The sequence below is a fragment of the Macaca mulatta genome, chromosome 20 (genome assembly GCF_049350105.2).
Source record: "Macaca mulatta isolate MMU2019108-1 chromosome 20, T2T-MMU8v2.0, whole genome shotgun sequence".
NCBI lineage: Eukaryota > Metazoa > Chordata > Mammalia > Primates > Cercopithecidae > Macaca > Macaca mulatta.
Genome location: NC_133425.1, coordinates 23,236,132 through 23,260,677, shown reverse-complemented (window position 1 = coordinate 23,260,677; position 24,546 = coordinate 23,236,132). Strand labels below are relative to the sequence as shown.

Here is a 24,546-nt window from a genome sequence, read left to right as displayed (position 1 = left end):
ATGAAGGCTAGGGGCCAAGCTACCAAGTTTTCAGTAACTGTGGGGATGATCAGGAGGGCCAAGGATGACAAAGAGGAGGGGGAGAAGGTGGCAGAGCTGGGCTGCATGACCCTCAAATCAGCAGGGATTTTTTTTTTTTTTTTTTTTTAACGTGAGGATGAAGGAGACATGAATGAGTCGAAACTTGCAAACAGGGTGGACCTTACCTTCAAGGACCCCGGCAGGCCCTCTCTGAACAAAATTGGAAATGTCTGCTGGGAACACGGCCATTCGAAGGTGCCCTTCCGTGCCGCGTTGTCTTACGTCTAAGGCATAGGCATCTCTAAGCTCCACGAAGACAGGGGCCTCATCACTCTTGTTCACCAGGCAGTCATGTCATAGCTTATAATAAATACATATCTATTGGCTGGGCACAGTGGCTTACACCTGTAATCCCAGCGCTTTGGGAGGCCAAGGTGAGCGGATCAGTTGAGGTCAGGAGTTCAAGACCAGCCTGGCCAAAAGTGGTAAAACCCCATCTCTACTAAAACTACAAAAATTAGCCGGGCATGGTGGCCTGCATTTTTAATCCCAGCTACTCGGGAGGAGAATTGCTAGGACCCAGGAGGCAGAGGTTGCAGTGAGCCGAGATCGTGCCATTGCACTCCAGCCTGGGTGACAAGATCGAAACTCTGTCTCAAAAAATACATACGTACATACATACATACATACATATTTATTTATTTTATTTTTGGAGACTGGGTCTCTCCGTCCCCCAGGCTGGAGTGCAATGGCACAGTTATAGCTCACTGCAGCCTTGCCTTCCTGGCTTAAGCGATCCTCCCACCTCAGCCTCCGGAGTAGCTGGAACTACAGGTGGACATCACCACACCTGGCCAATTGTTTTTGTAGAGATGGGGTCTCACTATGTTGCTGGTCTCAAACTCCTGGCCTCAAGTGACCCTCCCTCCTAGGTCCCCCAAAGTGCTGGGATTACACAGGTGAGCCACTTACTTGACCCATAATAAATATTTATTGAACGAATGACTGAATTCACCAGTTAATCTCTGTTTCCTGATAGCCCAGCGGGATCCGCTGGTGCAGTGATGAAGAGCGCAGGCTTTGAGATCAGGCGTATCTGTATTGGGACTGTGGCTCTGAGCCTCCGGTTGTATCTGCGGTGCAGTGAGGATTCCAGGAGCTGGTGATGAACCAGCACGGTCCTCGGCACGTGGTAAGTTCTCCACAGGTGGGCTCAGTAAAATCCCTCTCCCGGTAAAGCTCCCCACCGTGTTTGGTGGGGTGCCTGGGACGCGAGGATGCGGCTGGGAGTGTGATGAGAAGGGCGGAGACCCACGAGGACTCCGGGCTGGGGTTGCAGGCCCAGCCAGGGGCGGAGTCTCCTCCGGGTCGGGAGGGGACCGAGCGCTCCCTGGGAGGCACCGAGGGACCTGGCCAGCCGTGCGGCTGCCCAGGCGCTATGGCGAGCGCGGCCAGGGGATCGAGGCCGTGGCCCCGGCTGGGGCTCCAGCTCCAGTTCGCGGCGCTGCTGCTCGGGACGCTGAGTTCACAGGTGAGAGCCAGGGACCAATGCCAAGTCCCCAAAGTCGGGTCGCGGGGCGCAGGGGGCGGGGTCGCGCTCAGGGCGAGGGCGCGGCGTGGCCACGGGGGCGCCTCACGCCTGGGTGGTCCCAACTCGGGCCCCGACCGAGTAAAAGCCTCCTTGGTTTGGGGAGCCGCCAGTTGCCCCCAACAAATACCTAGCTGGGGAGATCTGCCAGCGTGGAAAGGCAAGAGTAGGCCGAGCACCCCGCCTCTTCTGCATGGAGCGGTGTAGTCTCGGGGAGGGGGCACCCGGGCACGAAAACCAGGCCTCTTAAAACTTCTGGGGATCCTGGCTTCCTTTGAAAACATGATTGACTTCAGGGCCCTCTGCTGAGAAATGCGCCTGCACTCCCAGTTTTGCAATTTCAGAGGCTTTACAATGGGGTCCTCCTACCCATGGCTGCACCCCAGGTTCATGATAATAAACCTGGGATAAATGAGTTGGGAGTGTGAGTATCTGCTCCCACGGTGCCAGGAGTAGGAGAGTCTTAAAGAAATGCAGCCAGGAGGCGAAAGTCGCTTGGCCGAAGAATCCAGGTGTCCCGCCTGGAGCCCCTATGGGGCAAAAGCGATCAGGTAGAGTTGGGCACCTCTCATTCCCCGCTTCCACTTCATGGGTCCATCTCATGGTTGCCAGCTAAGAAGCAAGCCCAGTGTGGCCAGATCAGGTGTCTCAGAAAAATTAGAAATGAGAAAAATTTGAAATCTTGTTTTTTTTGTAGAAATCACCCAATTTTTTAAAAAATTGGCAGCTAATTGAAAACAAATTTTTAAGCACTAGATGGTCAAACAAAATTCATTTGTGGGCAACCAATCTGCAGCCTCTTCTCCAGACTGTTCTCCCTCCTGCCATGTGCTGCAGATGACAAAATTGAAGCCCAGAAAGAAAGAGGGGCTAGCAGATAATTTCTTGACCCTCCACTCAACACCAGTGGCTCAGCCCCAAACCCGAGGGTCCCAAAGCAGGATGTGGCCTTTGTAGGGGTGTGGCTGGGCCACCCGGATGTTAGGCCTCCTGCTGGGAGCTCAGCCTCACCCTGTTTGTTCAAGGAGGGGCTGGAGCAGGTGAGTGAGCCCAGGAGCACCAGATGTAAGTACGGGTGGCTCCAGCCCCCCTCCCACGGGCACCCTCCAGCCTTGGGTCAGGGGACCCACTGGAGCCTGGCACCAAAACCAACTGGGCTGGTTTGGGGAGGCAGAAAGGGCCATCCCAAAAGAGGCAGACATTGTGGCAGAGGAAAAAGAGGCCAGGCACAGGAATCAGAGGGATGGCAACTCAAGTCCTTAGTTTTGCCACTTATTATCTCTGTGGCTTTATGCCAATGACCTAACCAATGACCTAACTTTTCTAAGCCTCAGTCTCCCTCCCCTGTAGAATGGGAAAACGAATAATACCCATCTTAGAATGGGTGCAGTGGCTCATGCTTGTAATCCCAACATCTTGGGAGGCTGAGGCAGGAGGATCACTTGAGGCCAGGAGTTCCAGACCAGCCTAGACAACATAGCAAGACCCCATCTCTACAAAAAATACAAAAATTAGCCAGGTGTGATGACACACACCTGTAGTCCCAACTACTTGGGAGGCTGAGGTGTGAGGATCAGCTGAGCCCAGGGGTTTGAGGCTACAGTGAACTATGACTGTGCCACTTCATTCCAGCCTGAACAATAGAGCAAGACCCTATCTTAAATTAAAACAACAAGAACAATAACAAAAGAAAACAAAACAATGAAGTCATTTTGTAAAGGCCTTTAGTCTTCTTTGGAAAACCAGAATGAATTGAGGGAGGGGGTAAGGAATTGGGAATTTAGATACACTGGGAGCCAAAACCTTCCCTCAGAACCCCCTAGCTCCCACTGTAACCCCTCTCTAGCTCCCACTATAACCCCTCTCTAGGATCAAAGAGATGATGGGTGACACCAGCATGTTCCCCAATCACCCTTCCTCCCCTGCTCTGTCCCCATCTAGGGGAAGGGGGAGTCATAGCCAGCCCTGCTTAGGACAGGAGCAAAAGGGTGGTCCCAGACCCCTCAGAGAGCTGACTTTGTCTCTACCCCCTCGCAGGTTCATACTCTCAGGCCAGAGAGCCTCCTGCTGGTGTCCACCTTGGATGGAAGTCTTCATGCACTGAGCAAACAGACAGGGGACCTGAAGTGGACTCTGAGGGATGGTGAGCAAGAGACGGTCCCTCCTCCCTCCTTGAACACATAGATTGGTGAAGGGGGAGTCACTGTGGCATAGAGAATAAGAACATGGGCTCTAGAATCCAATAAGCTGGTATCTACAGGCAGCTTCACTGCTTACCAGCTGTGTGGCCTTGAGAAACTCACTTTACCTCTCTGGTCCTCAACATCCTCATCTGTAAAGTGGGGCAAAGGATATGACCCTATGTGACAGAGTTTTTGGAAAGATGGCATTACATTCATGCCAAGTGCTTGACATTACAGTCATGCTATAGCTCAGTGAATACGAGCTGTGCTTTTCAGTGGAGTCTGGAGGGAGCTGCTTATGCTCTGTGTCCCTGTCCCTGCAGATCCCGTCATCCAAGGACCAATGTACGTCACAGAGTAAGTGAACCTGGGGCCTTTTAAGGAGGAGGCATCTGGGAGATGGGGGACTCATAGTTGTAGAGAGTTTGTGTGTGGGATGGGGATGTGTTAGAAGTAAGGGAAGAGAATTGGCTCTGGATGTGATATAGGGGAGGGTCTTGGAGCACCAAGGTGTTTCCTATAAGAACAGCTCCTAGTAGCAGGGAAGTTGGAGGGAATTTGGGGCCTTCATGAAACTGGGGGGCAAGCACCCACTGGTTTCCTTGTTCCTCTCTGCTCCACAGAATGGCCTTTCTCTCTGACCCAGCTGATGGCAGCCTGTACATCTTGGGGACCCAAAAACAACAGGGATTAATGGTTTGTATCCCATGGTGTTTGGGAATGGGTGAGGGCCAGGGCTTTCGTCAGGTGGAGCACTGAGAGGTGGAGAGGCAGTATGGTCAGTATTTCCTGTCCTGCAGAGGATGTAAGTCAGGACTCAGCACATTGTGAGAAGGCTGTCTGAGGGACCTATTGAAAGGGTGGTAAGGGGAGGTCTGGCTGTGTCTGCAGGGCAATCTGACTGTCAAGCTGGGGGTATCCCAGGGGCTTCTCTAGGACTCTGAGGACTTTAAGGAGAAATGTATATACCAGTTAGCTTTTGCTAAATAAAAACCAACCCAAAACTCAAGAGCTTAAAACTCAAACATCACTTAAATTTATTCAACTCAGAATTTGGTGAGATGACAATTTAGACTGGGCTCAGCACAGTGGTTCTTCTGCTGGTCTTGACTGAACTTGTTCATGCATGTGTGGTCAGCTGCTAGTCAGCTGGATGGCTCTGTTTCTGAAAGTTGGTTGGTAGTTGGTTGGCTTTTGGCAGGGGTGGCTGGGCCATGTGTCTCTTATCCCTAGCAGGCAAGCCTAGGCTTGTTGACATGGTATCAACAAGGGACCCTAAAGCAGCAATACATAAGCACTTTTCAAGCTTCTGTTTGTGTCACATTTACTAATGGCTCATCAGCCAAAGCAGGTCACATAGCCAAACTGAGAATCCAGTGGTGAAAAAACAGACCCCATCTCTTTATGGAAGGAACTGAAAACTCACCTTGTGAAGGGACACAGACACAGACATGAATACAAGATGAAAAGCAATCTGTGGCCATTTTTTGCAATCTTCCACATCAGGGCTCTGAATGGGGTGGAATGTGCTTTGTCAGAATTCCTTTTTTTTAAATTTAAACACATTTTTTAAAGACGGGGTCTCATTATGTGTTCAGGTTGGAGTGCAGTGGTATGATCACAAGGCTCACTGCAGCCTCGAACTCCTGGCCTCAAGTGATCCTTGCACCTCAGTATCCTGAGTAGCTGGGACTACAGGTGCACACCACCACACCCAGTTCTTTGTCAGAATTCTAACCATGTCAGGGGAAACCTGCCAGAAAAGTCTTAAGTATATGATTTAGGAAGGTGAAGTGATAAGAAATTTTAGTGTGTGAATCAGGCAAGGTCTCAGCTGCAAACACATGGCATATTCAAATAGAATAGTTTGAGGACATTTTGTTAAACGTGTGAGCAGAGTATAGGAAACCACAAGGGATAGTGCAGTATATTAGTTCATTCTTTCATTGCTATACTAAAAAAATTACCTGAGACTGGGTAATTTATAAGAAAGGAGGTTTCATTGACTCGTGGTTCTACAGGCTGTACAGGAAGTGTAGTAGCTTCTGCTTCTGGAGAGACCTCAGGAAATTTACAATCATGGCAGAAGGCAAGAAGGGGAAGCAGGCACATCTTACATGCCCAGAGCAGGAGCAAGAGAGAGAAAGGGAGGAGGTGCCACCCACTTTTAAACAACCAGATCTGGTGAGAACTCTATTACAAGAACAGCACCGGCTGGGCACAGTGGCTTAAGCCTGTAATCCCAGCACTTTGGGAGGCCAAGGTAGGGAGATCACCTGAGGCCAGGAGTTTGAAACCAGCCTGGCCAACATGGTGAAACCCTGTCTCTACCAAAAAATACAAAAATTAGCCAGGTGTGGTGGCACATGCCTGCAGTCCCAACTGCTTGGGAGGCTGAGGCAGAAGAATCGCTTGAACCCGGGAGGCAGAGGTTGCAGTGAGCCAAGATCACACCACTGCACTCCAGCCTGGATGACAGAGTGATACTCTGTCTCCAAAAAAAAAAAAAAAAAGAACAGCACCAAATTAAGAAATCTGTCCCCATGATCCAATCACCTCCCACCAGGCCCCACCTCTAACATTGGAGGGATTGCAATTCAACAATTTTTGTGGGGATGCAAATCCAAAGCATATCACGCAGTATCCTTCGGTTTGTGACAGTGGGGTGACATTATCAGCCCTAATTCTGGAGGCTGGGGAGGGAGCAGCTACCACAGCCTGGAGCTGGAGAGAGCTGTCCCAAGAGCACCACCCGATGGGACCTCAGGGCTTCAGTGGAAGGACACAGCCAGCCCATGAGGACTCTGTGGCAAGGACACCAGGGCATACTCTGATCTCACCCTGTCCCTATTATCCAAACCCAGCAGGAAGCCAGAGCACATGGTGCCCATAGACATAACCCAGACAAGTCCAGCTTTGGGGAGAAAGCAGAGTAGAGAAGGGTGAAGGATGGAGCTTCACTCCTAGCCAGCATCAGGCCATGGTCTCCTTTATTCTAGAACAACTCCTTCACTTCTCTGAGTCTCTCATGGCTGTTGACAGTTTTGAAGTATCCGTGTCAGTTGTTTTGGTTTTTTTGTAATTAAACTCCCCACTAGATGTGTGTGAGCTTCTTTTGTGTGTTTGTTTGTTTCATTTTATTTTGTTTAGAGACAGAGTCTCACCCTATCTCCTAGGCTGGAGTGCAGTGGCACAATCATAGCTCACTGCAGCCTTGAACTCCTGGGCTTAAGCAATCCTCCCACCTCAGCTGCACAAATAGCTGGGATTACAGGCACAAGTCACCATGCTCAGCAAATTTTTTTTATTTTTTATTTTTATTTTTTTTCTGTAGAGACGAGGTCTCACCGTGTTGCCCTCTGGTCTTGAATTCCTGGTCTCAAGCAACCCTCCTGCCTCAGCCTCCCAATGTGCTGGGAGTACAAGCATGAGCCACCATGCCCGCCCCAGTGCAAGTTTTTGAGGAGGAGGTCAGGTCAGGCCAGGAGCAAGTGGTTCACGTGGTACTTTGACACTGAGTATGGGAATTTCTGCATTTCCTCAAGAGGCTGTGTAGCACAATGATTCAGTGTGCTGGCTCTGGAGCCTGACTGCCTGGGTTCAAGCCCAGGCTCTGTCATTTAGTAGCTGTGTGACATTAGCCAAGTTACATGACCTCTCTAAACCCCAGGTTCCTTACCTAAAAAGTGGAAATGATAGTAATACCTGCTAATCGGTTGCTATGGAAATGGGCTCACCTGCACAGTGAACATTGTGTGTTTCTGCTCTTACTCCTTCCTGGAAATTTTCCCTCCCAGAAACTGCCATTCACCATCCCTGAGCTGGTTCATGCCTCTCCCTGCCGCAGCTCTGATGGGGTCTTCTACACAGGTGAGCATCTCTCCAGCCTGTGGGGTCCAGGTTCAGCCAACAGAGGCAGGGATCTAAGTCATGACGGGCTCATTAGGCACAGGAGTGGCGGGACCACACCTCTTCCCATGCCAGCTTGAGAGCTAACACACTTTCCACCTCTACAGGCCGGAAGCAGGATGCCTGGTTTGTGGTGGACCCTGAGTCAGGGGAGACCCAGATGACACTGACCACAGCGGGTTCCTCCACCCCCCGCCTCTACATCGGCCGAACACGTGAGTCAGGCCCCAGCTATTCCTCAAGCTCTGGGCAGCCTCCCCTTTTGCTCTGCTGAGATCTGGCTGTGGCTAACCAAGTTGAATTCAGGATAGTCTGTTAGTCATCAACAAACATTCTACAGAGCACTGAACTAGGAGCCAGGGATAGAGCTGTAAACAAGACAGCTCCAGTCTCTGCCACTGTGATGTTCACAGGCTTCCAGGTCTCTAGGCTGTGTGCTCAGGAAACCCCCACTCCTACAAGATAAATGGCCCCTGGGGTTGGAGGGAGCATCACATGGACGTTCCTGGTAATCTTGTTTCTGGGATCCCCAGAGTATACGGTCACCATGCATGACCCAAGAGCCCCAGCCCTGCGCTGGAACACCACCTACCGCCGCTACTCAGCGCCCCCCATGGATGGCTCACCCGGGAAATGTAAGTTCCATCTTTCTCTGGTCCCATCTTGGAGCAAGGTCCCCAGCCCAGGGAACCCTGAACAGCATCCACGACCAATTCCCAGCCACATTTTGACCCACTTGGCCTCCCCAGGGACCCCATATACTAAATGGCACACCCCTGATGGCTGACCCCAAGTGACTCCCTCAACACCCAGACCAACCCTCCTGAACCCTGGCCAGTCCCTCAACTTCCTAACTCTTCTATACTCCAAGTGGCCCCAATCAGGTAACCCTGGATGACTTCCCACATGCAGAGTGACTCCAAACAGCCCCTGAGCAATCTCTGGGTGTCCTAACTGACCCCTATATATAACCCCTGAAAGCTGACCCTAAGTAGCCTCTTGCATATACTGACTCCCTAGGTGACCCTGACCACTCCCTACCATTTTTTGTGAGATGGGGTCTCACTCTGTCGTCACCCAGGCTGGAGTGCAGTAGTGTGATCATAGCTTACCACAGCCTCCAACTCCTGGGCTCAAGTGATCCTCTATCCTCAGCCTCCTGAATAGCTGGGACTGCAGGTGTGCACCACCAAGCCTGGCTCATCTTTTTTGTAGAGATGGGGTCTTGCTATGTTGCCCAGGCTGATCTCAAACTCCTGGGTACTGGGATTACAAGCATAGGCCACCACACCTGGCCCACCCTCTTGATATTATGACTGATACCCAACTGCCTGAGTGACCTTACAGGTGCCCCTAAGGCCCCCCCAAGCCCTGATTCCATCATTCTGCGTGAGACCCGACCCTGGTCACCTCAGCAGAGGTGAGGTCACCTACGCACCCCAGCTGACCCCTCTCACACTCTAAGTGACTCCCAAGTGATACACATGCCTCCAGGCCACCCTGATTGATCCATCCTAGGTAACCATCTGTTGACCATGGGCAATACCCCACCATCCTAAGTGACTCAAACTGACTCCCACACATCTGAGTCACCTTTGAATGACCCTGACTGTTTGTCTCATTTTCAAAGTGACCCCATAAACTCCAACAAACCTTCTCATGTCCTGATAACCCTCCATGTGATCTCCACACACCAGAGTGACCCCCTCACCCAGAGGGCACCCTTGGACCCTCTTAGGAGAGCTTCCAATCACATCTCCCCAGCCACCTTTCTCGGCAGACATGAGCCACCTGGCGTCCTGTGGGATGGGCCTGCTGCTCACTGTGGACCCAGAAAGTGGGGCAGTGCTGTGGACACAAGACCTGGGCGTGCCTGTGATGGGCGTCTACACCTGGCACCAGGACGGCCTGCGCCAGCTGCCGCATCTCACCCTGGCTCGAGACACTCTGCATTTCCTCGCCCTCCGCTGGGGCCACATCCGACTGCCTGCCTCAGGCCCCCAGGACACAGCCACCCTCTTCTCTGCCTTGGATACCCAGCTGCTGTAGGTGTTCATGCCTGGGGCCTAGGGAGGGAGCCGTCTGGGGGTTGCAGGCTGGGTCTGATGGCCAGGCGAGATGTTCAGCTGTGACACACCAGTACAGCTGAACCAGGGGTCAAAACATTTCAAATTGGTTACTTACCCAACTGGTGTCCTGTGCTGCCCTCCAAGCGACCCCAGGACCCCCTGGGTAGCCCCCACCGTTCAGCACCTCATAGGGTAAGATCTGGCCTAGGAGGGTGTACTAGTCTGTTTCATGCTGCTGATAAAGACATACCCAAGACTGGGCAATTTACAAAATAAAGAGGCTTAATTGGACTTACAGTTCCATGTGACTGGAGAAGCCTCACAACCATGGCAGAAAGCAAGGAGCAGCAAGTCACATCTTACGTGGATGGTGGCAGGCAAAGAGAGGAGCATATGCAGGGAAACTCTCCCTTATAAAACCATCAGATCTTGTGAGACGTATTCACTATACAAGAACAGCATGGGAAAACCCTCATGATTTAATTACCTCCCACCGGGTCCCTCCCACAACACATGGAAATTCAAGATGAGATTTTGGTGGGGACACAGCCAAACCATATCAGAGCGGGACTCCAGGTCTTAACCTGTTCTGGTTGATAGGTGCTGTGCCTTATCGATTGTTAAATACTTTAAATAGGGGCCGGGCGCGGTGGCTCAAGCCTGTAATCCCAGCACTTTGGGAGGCCGAAACGGGTGGATCTTGAGGTCAGGAGATCGAGACCATCCTGGCTAACACAGTGAAACCCCGTCTCTACTAAAAAATACAAAACACTAGCCGGGCAAGGTGGCGGGCGCCTGTAGTCCCAGCTACTCCGGAGGCTGAGGCAGGAGAATGGCATGAACCCGGGAGGCGGAGCTTGCAGTGAGCTGAGATCCGGCCAGTGTACTCCAGCCTGGGCCACAGAGCGAGACTCCGTCTCAAAAAAATAAATAAATAAATAAATAAATACTTTAAATAACCTTATTGCATCTAACACCTTAGTGTCCCCATCTTGAGAAACCAGTAGACAGCTTGGAAAAATCAGGGATCATCCATTCATTTCAATTCATTCTGCAAATATTAATTGAGCACTTACTGTGCGCCAGTCTCACTAGAGTCTGGGAGTACAATAGCAAATAACCCAGTCATTGTTCCTGCCTACAGGAACCCGAGTCTAATGGGAGAGACAGATATGTAAAGGGACTATTGCAACCTGATATGATAAAGGATGAGATAAGAGTAGTATAAGATGCCATGGGAATGTATAGGAAGAGTACCCACATCAAGACTGGGGACAAGAGGCAGTCATGGAAAGCTTCCTGGAGGAAGGAACATCTAAATTGAAACCTAAAAAATGAATAGGAAATGAGAGAGATGAGAGAGCATAGAACTCGGGGAACAGGAAAAAATTAAATAAGACTGAAATACAGACCTGAGAAAGAAGTAGGGTCTGAGATTATAAGCTAAGAAGAGATCTTGTAGGATCATTTAAAGGGCTTGGACATTTTCTCCTAAAGTTAAAAAGTCACTGGAGAGTTTTAAGGAAGGAAGTGATTTGATCATATTTTCATTTGAGAAAGAATATCTTAGAGTGGTATACGGAAAGAAATGGACCATTCATGCAATATTGATTTGTTCAGGAAAGAAATGAAGATACGTTATGCTAGAGCAGAAACTCTAGAGAGGAAAATAAGTGGAGTGTGAGATATATTAGAAGGAAGAACCAGTGAAAATTTGGTGATTAGGGAGTTGCAAGGAGTCAAAGATCATGCTCAGGTTTCTAGAAGCACGTGGGTGCTGTCATTTTCAGAGGCAGGGAACACTAGAGGAGGTGGGGGAGAAGAAGGAGGAAGAAGTAAAGAATGATGTAATGAGTTTATATTTAGAAAATTGAGCTCAGCCGGGCATGGTGGCTCACGCCTGTAATCCCAGCACTTTGGGAGACCAAGGCAGGCGGATTACGAGGTCAGGAGATCAGACCATCCCGGCTAACACGGTGAAACCCCATCTCTACTAAAAAATACAAAAAATTAGCCAGGCGTGGTGGCGGGTACCTATAGTTCCAGCTACTCAGGAAGCTGAGGCAGAAGAATGGTGTGAACCTGGGAGACAGAGCTTGCAGTGAGCTGAGATCACGCCACTGCACTCTAGTCTGGGCAACAGAGCAAGACTCCATCTCAAAAAGAAAGAAAAGAAAAGAAAAGAAAGGAAGAAAGAAAGAGAGAGAAAAAGAAAGAAAAAGAAAAAGAAAGAAAGAAAGAAAGAAAGAAAGAAAGGAAGAAAGGAAGGAAGGAAGGAAGGAAAGGAAGGAAGGAAAGAAAGAAAATTGTGCTCTTGAAAGAGGTCTCGGTTAGACATAGATTTGAAATCATGACTATAGAACATGTATCAGCTAGCTTTAGCTGCATAACAAATTTCCCCAAAACAGAGAACTTAAAAAACAACAATTTATTATTTTTCAAGATTCTGTGGGTCAGCTGGGATGGGTGGGTGGTTTTTCTGCAGTCTGCTTGTGGCTTGGTTGAGTCTGGAGAATCTAGGATGGCCTCACTCACCTATCTCATAGCTGATGGACTGTTTGGCCTATGGGGGATTAAAGAGGTCTCTCATGCCCCAGCAGGCTAACCTGGGTTTTCTCCCATGGTAGTCTCAGGGTCTACAGAAAAATGCAGAAGGAAGCCTCAAGGCACAAGCACTTTTCAAGCCTCTACTTATGCCACATTTGCTGTTGTCTATTGATTAAAGCAAGTCTCGTGGCTAAGCCGAGTCAATGTGAGAGGGAAATATACAAGGGCATGAGTACCCTGATAACGGAAACTACACATCACCAGCATTCATTCTTCTCTTCTTTTTCTTCTCTCCCGCTAGGATGACGCTGTATGTGGGGAAGGATGAAACTGGCTTCTATGTCTCTAAAGCACTGGTCCACACAGGAGTGGCCCTGGTGGTGAGAAGTGGTCTCTGAGGGGGCTGGAAAGAGGATGAACGGGAGAAGAACCTCCCTCACTTATGGCTCTCCATCTTCTGCCGTAGCCTCGTGGACTGACCCTGGCCCCCACAGATGGCCCCACCACAGATGAGGTGACACTCCAAGTCTCAGGAGAGCGAGAGGGCTCACCCAGCACTGCTGTTAGATACCCCTCAGGCAGTGTGGCCCTCCCAAGCCAGTGGCTGCTCATTGGTGAGATCCTCTGGCTAAAGTTGGGAGTAGATGAAGATAAAGAACCTGTGAGCCCAGCTTCTGAGCTGGAAAGCTAAGGTCCCCTTCAGCCTGATGACTTTTGCCCCCCACCTTAGGACACCACGAGCTACCCCCAGTCCTGCACACTACCATGCTGAGGGTCCATCCCACCCCGGGGAGTGGAACTGCAGACACAAGACCCCCAGAGAACACCCAGACCCCAGCCTTCTTCTTGGAGGTCAGTGCTGGCAGAGAGTGGGGGGTAGGGAGGCCCCGGCAGATGGGGGAATAGCCCCTGGACCTTTTCCTCAGGCTGCTAAGAATAACAATCAGGGTGGGTCAATTGACCTCACACAATTTCCCAGAAGACAAACTTGTTGTTGTTGTTGTTGTTGTTGTTACTGCCAGAAACACGTTAGAAGTGTCAAAAAGTGGCTGGGCACGATGGCTTATTCATATATTCTCAGCATTTTGGAAGGTCAATGTGGGAGGATGGATGCCTTGAGGTCAGGAGCTTGAGATCAGCCTTGGTAACATAGCAAGACCCCATCTCTACAAAAAAAAAATTAAATAGCCGGGCGAGGTGGCGGGCGCCTGTAGTCCCAGCTGCTCAGGAGGCTGAGGCAGGAGAATGGCGTGAACCCGTGAGGCGGAGCTTGTAGTGAGCTGAGATCCGGCCACTGCACTCCAGCCTGGGCGACAGAGCGAGACTCGGTCTCAAAAAAAAAAAAATAATAAAAAATAAAAAATTAGTGGGGCATGGTGGTGTGCACCTGTAGTCCCAGCTACTCAGGAGGCTGAGGTGGGAGGATTGCTTGAGCCCAAGAGTTTGAGGCTGCCGTGAGCTATGGTCACACCACTGCACTGGATAACACAGTGAAACCCTGTCTCTTCGGAAAAAAAAAAAAAAAAAAAGACATTGACTACCTAAATCATGAAACGTAGGTCATGTTTTCTTTATCCTTCTTCAGTGTAAAAACTGTAAAATATTCATTGAAAACAAAAACTATAAAAGCATGTGCTCCTGGGAGAGGGTTGGAGCCAAATCACTAGTAAATAGCTCAAGGTTAGAAGGAACAGCCATGGCCTAGAGCAATAATTCTCAAATCCGGTTGCTCATCAGAATCACCTGGAAGCCAACTCCAGAGCTAACGCATTTAGAATCTCTGGAGGTGGATATCTATGTTTTTCGTGACATTCCAAGAGTACCTGTGTCTTTTCGTGACCTCTCATGAAATGCTGGTCATTGGGTAGAAATGAAACCATTCTTTTCTTAGAAACCATTCTTAGAAAACCATTCTTCTGGGCAACATGATGTTTCAGCACTGTGGAGAGTGCCACGTTTCCCACCATACACAGACCACTCACTGCCCCTTCAGCTAAGCCCAGCCCTGTGCGGGGTGATGAAGACAGGTTAGGGGTTCCCCGGTGGAAGGAGGTGCTAACAGTGAGGGGCCCTTTATCCCCAGCTATTGAGCCTGAGTCGAGAGAAACTTTGGGACTCCGAGCTGCATCCAGAAGAAAAGATTCCAGACTCCTACCTGGGGCTGGGACCCCAAGACCTGCTGGCAGCTAGCCTCACTGCTGTCCTCCTGGGAGGGTGGATTCTATTTGTGATGAGGCAGGTAGGCCCATCGCCCTGACCTCAGGTCTGTCTTGGGGAAATGCTGCTCCTCCTCTCTGAGACCACTCAGCAACTCTCTCCCTCTACCCAGCTCTGACTTTGCCCCCTGCCTCCCTCCCAGCAGCTCCCCAGGCCCCTGTGATCTTGCTCTGTAAGTTCATTGCTGCCTGGTGAGGCCATCTCAGTCACAGATACTGGGCCCATCACAGGGCAGGGTGTGACCAGGACAGAGCTCCCTTAGGCTCTCATGTTACAGCAGCAGCCACAAGTGGTGGAGAAGCAGCAGGAGACCCCCCTGGTACCTGCAGACTCTGCTGACATCTCCCAGGATGCCCAGTCCCTGCACTCGGGGGTCACCCTGAGGAGCCAGAAGAGGCTTCAAAGTCCCTCGAAGCAAGCCCGGCCACTCGACGACCCCGAAGGTGAGCTTGAGTGAACGGGACAGGGTAGTCAGGAACAGAGAAAAGCAAGGGGCAGATTTAACTGCAAAGCTGGTTTATTAAAAGCCACTACAGTGGGGTTGTTAGGTCTACATGAATTAATAAGTGTTTTGAGTAGAGCCTATTATGTAATTGAGCACTCTAGGAGTGTCTGCTGTCATTTTTCAATCACTATTTTTTTGGAGACAGGATCTTGCTCTGTTGCCCAGGCTGGAGTGCAGTGGCACAATCATAGCTCATTGCAGTCTCAAGCTCCTGGGCTCAAGAAATCCTCCCTCCTCAGCCTCTCAAGTAGCTGTGACTATAGGCCTAAACCACCATGCAGAGCTAATTTTAAAGTTTTTTTTTTTTTTTGGTAGAGATTGGGTCTCGCTATGTTGCCCAGGCTGGTCTTGAACTGATGTCCTCTAGTGATCCTCTCACCTCAGCCTCCCAAAGTGCTGGGATTACAGGCATGAGTCACCACACCCAGCTCATTATTGTATTATTATTTTCAAGGAACCTGGGTGTAGACAAAATTGGGTATAGATCTAAGGCTGCTCTCTGTTTACCTCCTTAGAGCTTAGTTTTTTCATTTGTCAAATGGGAATAATAACATCCAGCTCATTACATCATCTCACCATGAGAAGTCAACAATCATTATTATTAAATAATACTTAGGTAATACTAATATTCATGTTAAAATGATGTTATATTTGGAAGCAATAATAGTAAATGACCTTTGTGCAATTTAGTACCTTTTTTTTTTTAAACGCTTCTCTTATCTTTTCTCAGTTTTGTCCTATAAGGACTAAAGCCCTTTTAGGTTGGGCACAGTGGCTCACACCTGTAATCCCAGAACTTTCAGAGGCCAAGGTGGGGATTGCTTAAGGACAGGAGTTCAAGACCAGCCTGGGAAACATAGGGAGACCCGTCTCTACAAATAATACAAACAATTCTCCAGGTGTGGTGGTGTGCACCTGTAGTCCCAGCTACTCAGGAGGCTAAGGCAGTAGGATCACTTGAGTCCAGAAGGTCGAGGCTGCAGTGAGCTGTGAACCTTTTAAGGTTCCTCTGGCATCTGGAATGCTCCAGGGGCTTCTTGCATGCCTTTACCAATCAGCCCAGGCTACTTCTGCTTGATTGGCTCTGGGCTGGGCTCATGTATTTGGTTGTCTTTGTGAACTCGTGCTGGCTCCTTCTAGTCACTGCTCAAGCCACTTCCTCATACCTTGGCCCCACCCTGCCATCACCTTCTCAGGAGGAAGTTTACGCTACACGTGGCTTGATGCTCCAGTGCTGTTCACAATGTCCGCCTCTGTGGTCACTGTGCCTTAGCCCAGAGGAAAACAGCTCCCCTTCCTCAGGGGTCAGCTCTTTCAGAGGGCCCTGCAGCAGGATTTTCTCAGCCCTGAGCTGTTGTAGTTTTTGTCATTTTACTGGCCCTGGGTGGGTCCAAGTAATACCCCACAGTATCCCAAAACGCCCATCTCCCTGGACCTTCTGACTCGAGTTGAGTCTGGCTATTTACCTGGACAACCAGGACTCCATCTTTCCCCAGGGTCATTCTTGTCAAAGTCCTTATGGACTGTTTTATGGTTCACAAAACTACAGTGGAGTCATGGCCAACTTTCTTTTTTTTTTTTTTTTTTTTTTTTTTTTTGACGCGGAGTCTTGCTCTGTGCCCCAGGCTGGGGTGCAGTGGCGCGATCTCGGCTCACTGCAAGCTCCGCTCCCCCGGGTTCACGCCATTCTCCTGCCTCAGCCTCCCGAGTAGCTGGGACTACAGGCGCCCGCCACCTCGCCTGGCTAATTTTCTTGTATTTTTAGTAGAGACGGGGTTTCACCGTGTTAGCCAGGATGGTCTCGATCTCCTGACCTCATGATCCGCCCGTCTCGGCCTCCCAAAGTGCTGGGATTACAGGCTTGAGCCACTGCGCCCGGCCGGCCAACTTTCATTTAACTTGAATAAATTTGGCCAAGCGCGGTGGCTCATGCCTGTAATCCCAGCACTTTGGGAGGCTGAGGCAAGGGGATCACTTGAGGTCAGGAGTTCGAGACCAGCCTGGCTAACATGGTGAAACCACACCTCTACTAAAAATACAAAAATGAGCCTGGTGTGGTGGTGGGTGCCTGTAGTTCCAGCTACTGGGGGGTGACTGAGGTACAAGAATTGCTTGAACCCAAGAGGCAGAGGTTGCAGTGAGCCAAGATTGTGCCACTGTACTCCAGCCTGGGCAACAGGGCAAGACTACGCCTCAAAACAAAACAAAACAAAAAACCCACAAAAAACAAAAACAAAAACTTACAGAAATTCATCTACATATGTTTGGCTGGGCTTCCTCAGGACCTCTGGCTGCATCATGTATTCAATGACAAGTGGATGCAATCCAGCCTGAACCAGAGATAACATTTATATAGCGCTTACTGTATACCAGGCTATACCAGGCACTGTTCTGAATCATTTGAATGCATTAACTCATGAGATAACATTCCTGTGAGGTGAATGTTATTATAGAATGCCCCTTTTATGGAAGAGGAAACTAAGGCAGAAAGGTCTAGTGACAATTCCCAACCCAACCCCGGCTCACAAAGCTAACAAGTGGCAGCTCAGGGATCCAAATGCACGTGGCTGGCTCCAGCAGGTGCCCTCATTTCTGTGGGATGGTGCCCCTGCTTGACCAATACCCGGCAAATACCTGTGAAAGAATGTGACAGACTGTAAGCGTTCCCCAACCTGTGGAGAAGCAGCAGCAAAGTCCATCATGTGTATTCGGGATTGCCAGAGGCAATTCTGACTGTATGCCCTTTCTCCCTGACACGACAACTTTTGATTACTTTAGAGTTGAACTTGGGAGGCCGAGGTAGGAGGATTGCTTGAGCCCAGCCTGGGCAACATAGTGAAGCCCCATCTCTACAAAAATTAAAAATACAAAAAGATTAGCCAGGCATGGAGGCATATGCCTGTAATCCAGCTGCCTGGGGGGCTGAGGCAGGAGGATTGCTTGAGCCCAGGAGTTTGAGGTTGCAGTGAACCTAGCACGCCAGTGCACTCCAGCCTGGGTGACAGAGTGAGCCCGTTTCTAAAAAAACAACGACAACAAAAGCTCCCACATTTGCTGCCTCTCCATTATAATTATGCAAAAGGCTGAGCAGAGTGATGGCAAATATCTGTGTGTGCAGACTGAGCCTCCCCAGCTCATTATATCTGCATTGAAGGCCTTTGTGGCCTTAAGTCTGGCATCTCTCTTCAAGGGTGCTTCTGAACATCTAACCCAGGAAACTCTAAGCAAGTGTTTACTCCATGCTGAGAGCACTGAGAGCAGACACACAAGAGCCTCTGAGTCCAGCAGAGCCAGTGACACAAAGAGGGCCCAGAAGGGTGACTGTCACCTGCAGTCAGATGAGCAGGGTTTGTTCAAGCAGCTCTGTCCCTGCTCGCTGATCTGCCTGTTTTTCCTATGTGTGGGTGATGTGCTTCCAGCAAGGCCCTGCCTGAGCCCATTACTCCAGAAAGTTCAGTGTATACCAATGAAGGTACTGTCTGCATCTTGCTGACAGATGAGTGTGAACTCTAAGCAAATAATCCAGAGGAATGCTAAGGTGCAGCTTGGTGATTTTCTCACCGATCCCTAATGCTGATATTATTATTATTATTATTGAGATAGGGTCTTGCTGTGTCACTCAGGCTGAAATGTAGCTCACTGTAACCTCTGCTTCCCAGGCTCAAGCCAATCCTCCCACCTCAGCCTCCCAAGTAGCTGGACTACAGGCACACAACACCATGCCTGGCTAATTTTTTTTTTTTTTTTTTGTAAAGATGGGGTTTCATCATGTTGCCCAGGCTGGTCTTGAACTCAAGTGACCCACCTGCCCCGGCCTCCCAAAGTGCTGGGGTTACAGGTGTGAGCCACGGTGCCCAGACCTAATGCTGGTTTTCATTTACTCTTCCTAAAGCTTACTGTAAAAACTGAAGCTAGAAACTCTAAGTAGAATGTTCTCAGGACCACTGCACTGCACAACTCTAGGGGTGCCATATACGTTTTGCTATATGAATAGTACCCGTTGGAGCTGAGCACGACACAGCCTGCCCAGATTTGCCAGGGTCAGAGGAGACATCTCTCACAGACTGCCCAAAGGGAAGGGCAGTAACTGTCCCAACCTACAGATCTTTGCCCACCTGAGCCAACCCCACCCATCCTAATGGGAAACCAAGGACTCTGGGGGGGCTCCCTGCTGCCCTGGAACTAACTCTGGGCAGGTTAGCATCCAATGCCCACTGCTTCTGTCCGGTCCAGTCTTTTTTCTGTGGCTACACTCACTCTCATCACTCTTCCAACTGCCGGAACTCACCTTCCCTTGAAATTGAAGCTGATTCAGTGTCAATTAAAAGGATTCGGTTACAGCTGGTGGAGGTGGGCAGAATGGCAGAGAATGTAAAGGGAAAATAAAACAAACCTGTGCAGAAGATGCCGAAAGAGGGGGAGAGATAAAAGAGGATAATATAGCAGACATCACCTCTACCCGTTCTTTCAATATATCCATTTAATCCTCACAATAATATTGTGTGGGCTCTTTAACCTTAGTTCACTGCTCTACAGATGAGAATACTGAGGGCACAGAAGTGAGGAATTTGCCTAAGTAGACAAAGAGTCAGTGGCAGCACCAGACATTGAACCCAGACAGTCTGGCACCTGGGCCCTTGCTCTTACCCACTGCACCAGGCTAAGCATGGGAGGGTGGAGGCGCAGAAAAGGTCGAGGTGAGTGTGGACTGGGCCAGTGGCAGGCAAAGGTAGGCAGAGGCTCCCTGAGTCACCACCCTCCTCTCCCCCAGCTGAGCAGCTCACCGTAGTGGGGAAGATTTCCTTCAATCCCAAGGACGTGCTGGGCCGCGGGGCAGGCGGGACTTTCGTTTTCCGGTGAGTGGCAGCCAGGAGCCAAGCTGGGGACATGGCACTCACAGCCCTCGTGGGCACTGTCCCCAAGAGAGACATTCTTCCAAAGACTCCCCGAGGTGGGTACAGGTTAATCCCTCACTCACCAGTCCTGCTCTTTCCTTTATCTGCTTTTTTTTTTTTTTTTTTTTTTTTTTGAGTCTTTTTCTGTTGCCCAGGCTGGAGGGCAGTGGTGCAATCTCAGCTCACTGCAACCTCCGCTTCCCAGGTTGAAGCAATTCCGGGCTTCAGCCTTCCCAGTAGTTGGGATTACAGGTGTGTATCACCACGCCCGGCTAATTTTTATATTTTTTTAGTAGAGACAGGGTTTCGCCATGTTGGCCAGGCTGGTCTCGAACTCCTGACCTCAAGTGATCCTCCCGCCTTGGCCTCCCAAAGTGCCCTTTATCTCGTTTCCCTGAATGCCCCCCTGCCCCCGCCATCACCCACTTTCCAGGGGACAGTTTGAGGGACGAGCAGTGGCTGTCAAGCGGCTCCTCCGCGAGTGCTTTGGCCTGGTTCGGCGGGAAGTTCAACTGCTGCAGGAGTCTGACAGACACCCCAATGTGCTCCGCTACTTCTGCACCGAGCGGGGACCCCAGTTCCACTACATTGCCCTGGAGCTCTGCCGGGCCTCCTTGCAGGAGGTGAGTTGAGGGCTCAGGGAGGGTGGGGGGGAAGGTCCGGGCTGGAGATTGATGCTTTGGCCCTCACTGCTGCTCAGTACGTAGAAAACCCGGACCTGGATCGCGGGGGCCTGGAGCCCAAGGTGGTGCTGCAGCAGCTGATGTCTGGCCTGGCCCACCTGCATTCTTTACACATAGGTACCCGCACTACCCCTGCCTCCCTCTTCCTGTCCTTAGCGCCTGCCTTCCGCCCTCAGCAACCAGCTTTCTTTCTGCCCACCTCCCACAGTGCACCGGGACCTGAAGCCAGGCAATATTCTCATCACCGGGCCTGACAGCCAGGGCCTGGGCAGGGTGGTGCTTTCAGACTTCGGCCTCTGCAAGAAGCTGCCTGCTGGCCGCTGTAGCTTCAGCCTCCACTCCGGCATCCCCGGCACGGAAGGCTGGATGGCGCCCGAGCTCCTGCAGCTCCTGCCACCAGACAGTCCTGTGAGTCTATCCACCAAGTCCTCCAGGCACACAGCTGCCCCAGGCTGCAGGAATCCGTCCCTGTCCCAGTTCCCCTCCTGAGGAGACTCCATGACACTTGCTGTGTGACTTTGAGCTGCTCCTCCAAGCTTGTTTCTTCTTAAAGAAGGGATAATTTATCCTTCCTTCTACAGCAGTATCAGGAACTGTTTTGCCACCCAGGGGACATTAGGCAATGTCTGGAGACATTTTTGACTGTCATGACTTGGGAGGGAGGGGCTACTGGCATCTGCTGGAAATGCTGCTAAATGTCTTACAGGACAGCACAGCACTCAACCCAAAGAATTAACACAATGTCAGTGGTGCTGAGGTTGGGAAACCCTGAGCTAGAAAATGGTTTGCAATCTTCACTGTGCTTCACAACCGCTGCACAACTTAAAAAAAGGATGCCCATTGCTGGGTGCGGTGGCTCACACCTGTAATCCCAGCACTTTGAGAGGCCAAGGCAGGCGGATTGCTTGAGCTCAGGAGTTCAAGACCAGCCTGGGTAACCTAGGGAGACCTCATCTCTACCAAAAGCACACACTATTTAGCCGGTGTGGGTGTGTGCATCTGTGGTCCCAGCTACTTAGGAGGCTGAGGTGGGAGGATCGCTTGAGCCTGGGAGGTGGAAGTTCCAGTGAGTCAAGATCAGGCTACTGCACTCTAACCTGGACAACAGAGTGAGACTCTCTCTCTCAAAACACAAAAAAACAAACAAAAAAACCCAGACCTCACACCCAGTGATTTTGACCTAATTGCCTGGGTCATTTTTATGTGGAGCCAAGTTTGAGAACCACTGGTGTCGAAGGTTTTGGAGGGCATCAGATGAGCTAATTAGTTGATACACAGAGCAGCATCTGACCCACACAGACAGACACTTGCGTTTGGGACCCCAGAATTGTGGATTTTGAGTCACAGTGTGTGGGCGGAAGTTGAAGCCAGAGAAATAGATGCCAATCACACAAAAGGACAGTCACCAGGGAAGGCTGCCCCCAGTCCTAAAGGTGAGAGAAAGCTCAAAGTGGTGACTTGGGCTCAAGGACTAAATGCGTGATGTCATGAGACTGTACAGTTTATTTTTAAATTAGTGGCCTATATATATATATTTTTTTTTTCTTTTTCTTTTCTTTTTTTTTTTTGAGATGGAGTTTCGCTCTTGTTGCCCAAGCTGGAGTGCAGTGGCATGATCTCAGCTCACTGCAACCTCCGCGTCCTGGATTCAAGTGATTCTCCTGCCTCAGCCTCCCTAGTAGCTGGGACTACAGGCAGGTGCCACCACGCCCAGTTAATTTTTGTGTTTTTAGTAGAGATGGGGTTTATGCCATGTTGGCCAGGCTGGTCTCGAACTCCCAACCCTCAGGTGATTCACCTACCTCAGCTTCCCAAAGTGCTGGGATTATAGGCATGAGCCACTGTGCTTGGCCCTATATATGTATTTTTGAGACAGGGTCTTGCTCTGTCATGGAGTGCAGTGATACCATCACAGCTCACTGCAGCCTTAAACTCCGGAGCTCAAGGGATCCTCTCACCTCAGCCTCCCAGGTTGCTGGGACTACAGGCACGCAACATGGCACCCAGTTAATTTTTGTATTTTTTTGTAGAGGCAGGGTCTCACCATGTTGCCCACGCTGGTCTTGAACTCCTGGCCTCAGGCAATCCTCCCACCTCGGCCTCCCAAAGTGCTGGGATTACAAGGTGTCAGCCACATACCTGGCCCAATATTTTAACGTTTGAGAAATTCCACATACAATTTGGATTTCTGGATTTTCTTTAAAATATCGGAATCACTTGAGGCCAAAAGTTCGAGATCAGCCTGGGTAACATAAGAAGACCCATCTCTACAAACAATTTTAAAATTGGTCGGGCATGGTGACACATGCCTGTAGTCCCAGCTACTCAGGCCAAAGACTGCTTGAGCCCAGGAGTTTGAGGTTACAGTGAGCTGTGGTTGTGCCACTGCACTCTAGCCTGGGCAACATGAGCAAGGCCCCAACTCAAAAAAAACAAAATCAGCTCTGCCACCCTGGAGAGTCCCCTGGTGACAATGGGTTGGAGCTAAAGACCAGGTGCCCCTGCAGACAGAACCCATGCCAGGTCACCACAGTCCTCCTGATTGCCTTATTGCCTCATGTCTGGCACCCACATATGTTACCTGCCTACACCCTGCAGGAATGAAGCTTGGAAACCTGAACTAGCTCAGCAGGGGCAAAGGTTTTGGATGAAAACCATGGGACCCCTATAGTGGTGTGTGTGTGTGTGGGCAGGGAGCATCTAGAGCCAAGGAGATGCTGCTCAGGAAGCTTCTTGAGTTCCAGTCTGAACCAAACCCCTGGCTGCTCTATCAGCCCATGGGAGAATTTAGCCAGGCCGACTTCCTGGAAGCAGAGATTTCCTTCTTACGCCCATCTCTCTTGTCCCAGACCAGCGCCGTGGACATCTTCTCTGCAGGCTGCGTGTTCTACTACGTGCTTTCTGGTGGCAGCCACCCCTTTGGAGACAGTCTTTATCGCCAGGCAAACATCCTCACAGGGGTTCCCTGTCTGGCTCACCTGGAGGAAGAGGTCCATGGTGAGGGAGCCCTGGGCTGGGCAGAGAAGGGAGGAAGGGCAAGACACTAGGCAGGCCTGAAGCAGACTTTTCTCTTCCTCTTCCATCCTCCAGACAAGGTGGTTGCCCGGGACCTGGTTGCAGCCATGTTGAGCCTGCTGCCACAGGCACGCCCCTCTGCCCCCCAGGTGCTGGCCCACCCCTTCTTTTGGAGCAGAGCCAAGCAACTCCAGTTCTTCCAGGTCAGAAGGAAAGCTTGGGAATGGTCCCCAAAAGTCCTAAGTTTGGGTCCTGGGCAATTAGAAATGGGATATTAGATTGGCTGAGGGAAAACAGGAAGAGCTACCTGGTCCTGGCAACCTGGCTCTTTCCCTAAACTGGGACCCAGCCTGGACTCCTAAACTCCACCATCTTGGCACTCTCCGGTCCACTCACTGCCAGCTTCGCCAGCCCCAGCTGCCCTTTGTATGGGAACATAGCCCATTCCTTTCCACCTGAGTCGTCACTCATGCTGTGCCAGTAGCCCACTGCACTTGTGTGAACTTGAGCAAGAGACTTCGTGCCTCTGAACTGCAGTTTGCTCATCTGTAGAAAGGGGACAGCAGTACCAAGCTCATAGGTTGGTGGTAAATAACAGAGGCGTGGCATAGAGAAGCTTCACGCCCCCAGAGGCAATGATCCTTGTCAGTCACCCTAAATCACTCCCCTAAGTCAGACAACACACTCCTGGCTATGTGGCATCTGGCCCCGGTCACAAGGCTCAGGAGCTCTCTGGGGCCTCAGGATGTCAGTGACTGGCTGGAGAAGGAGTCTGAGCAGGAGCCCCTGATGAGGGCACTGGAGGCAGGAGGCTGCGCGGTGGTCCGGGACAACTGGCACGAGCACATCTCCATGCCACTGCAGACAGGTAGAGGCTACACTCAGGTGGGCCTGGGTGGTGGAGGGGAGCCCAG

General features: G+C 50.6%; 1 protein-coding gene across 11 annotated transcripts in view; it reads left to right on the top strand.

Moving 5' to 3' along the window:
* ERN2 (endoplasmic reticulum to nucleus signaling 2) overlaps positions 1-24,546 on the top strand; it is a 41,087-nt gene that overhangs the window by 12,329 nt on the left and 4,212 nt on the right. For 2 of the 11 annotated variants that reach the window (XM_077986548.1, XM_077986549.1), the window contains 20 exons: positions 1,061-1,213; positions 3,647-3,752; positions 4,116-4,149; positions 4,416-4,488; positions 7,590-7,662; positions 7,809-7,916; positions 8,235-8,336; positions 9,482-9,746; positions 12,619-12,697; positions 12,784-12,931; positions 13,048-13,169; positions 14,401-14,556; positions 14,815-14,977; positions 19,811-19,895; positions 20,368-20,557; positions 20,635-20,734; positions 20,826-21,025; positions 23,467-23,614; positions 23,708-23,835; positions 24,377-24,500. In XM_077986548.1, the coding sequence (XP_077842674.1) occupies positions 1,187-1,213; positions 3,647-3,752; positions 4,116-4,149; positions 4,416-4,488; positions 7,590-7,662; positions 7,809-7,916; positions 8,235-8,336; positions 9,482-9,746; positions 12,619-12,697; positions 12,784-12,931; positions 13,048-13,169; positions 14,401-14,556; positions 14,815-14,977; positions 19,811-19,895; positions 20,368-20,557; positions 20,635-20,734; positions 20,826-21,025; positions 23,467-23,614; positions 23,708-23,835; positions 24,377-24,500 (2,431 nt within the window). In that variant the 5' untranslated portion in view covers positions 1,061-1,186. Of the gene's footprint in view, positions 1-1,060; positions 1,214-1,393; positions 1,553-3,640; positions 3,753-4,029; positions 4,150-4,415; positions 4,489-7,589; positions 7,663-7,808; positions 7,917-8,234; positions 8,337-9,465; positions 9,747-12,618; positions 12,698-12,783; positions 12,932-13,047; positions 13,170-14,400; positions 14,557-14,811; positions 14,978-19,810; positions 19,896-20,367; positions 20,558-20,634; positions 20,735-20,825; positions 21,026-23,466; positions 23,615-23,707; positions 23,836-24,376; positions 24,501-24,546 lie in introns of those variants that run through there. The other 9 variants (XM_077986546.1, XM_077986547.1, XM_077986555.1 and 6 more) reach the window with 7 other exon arrangements.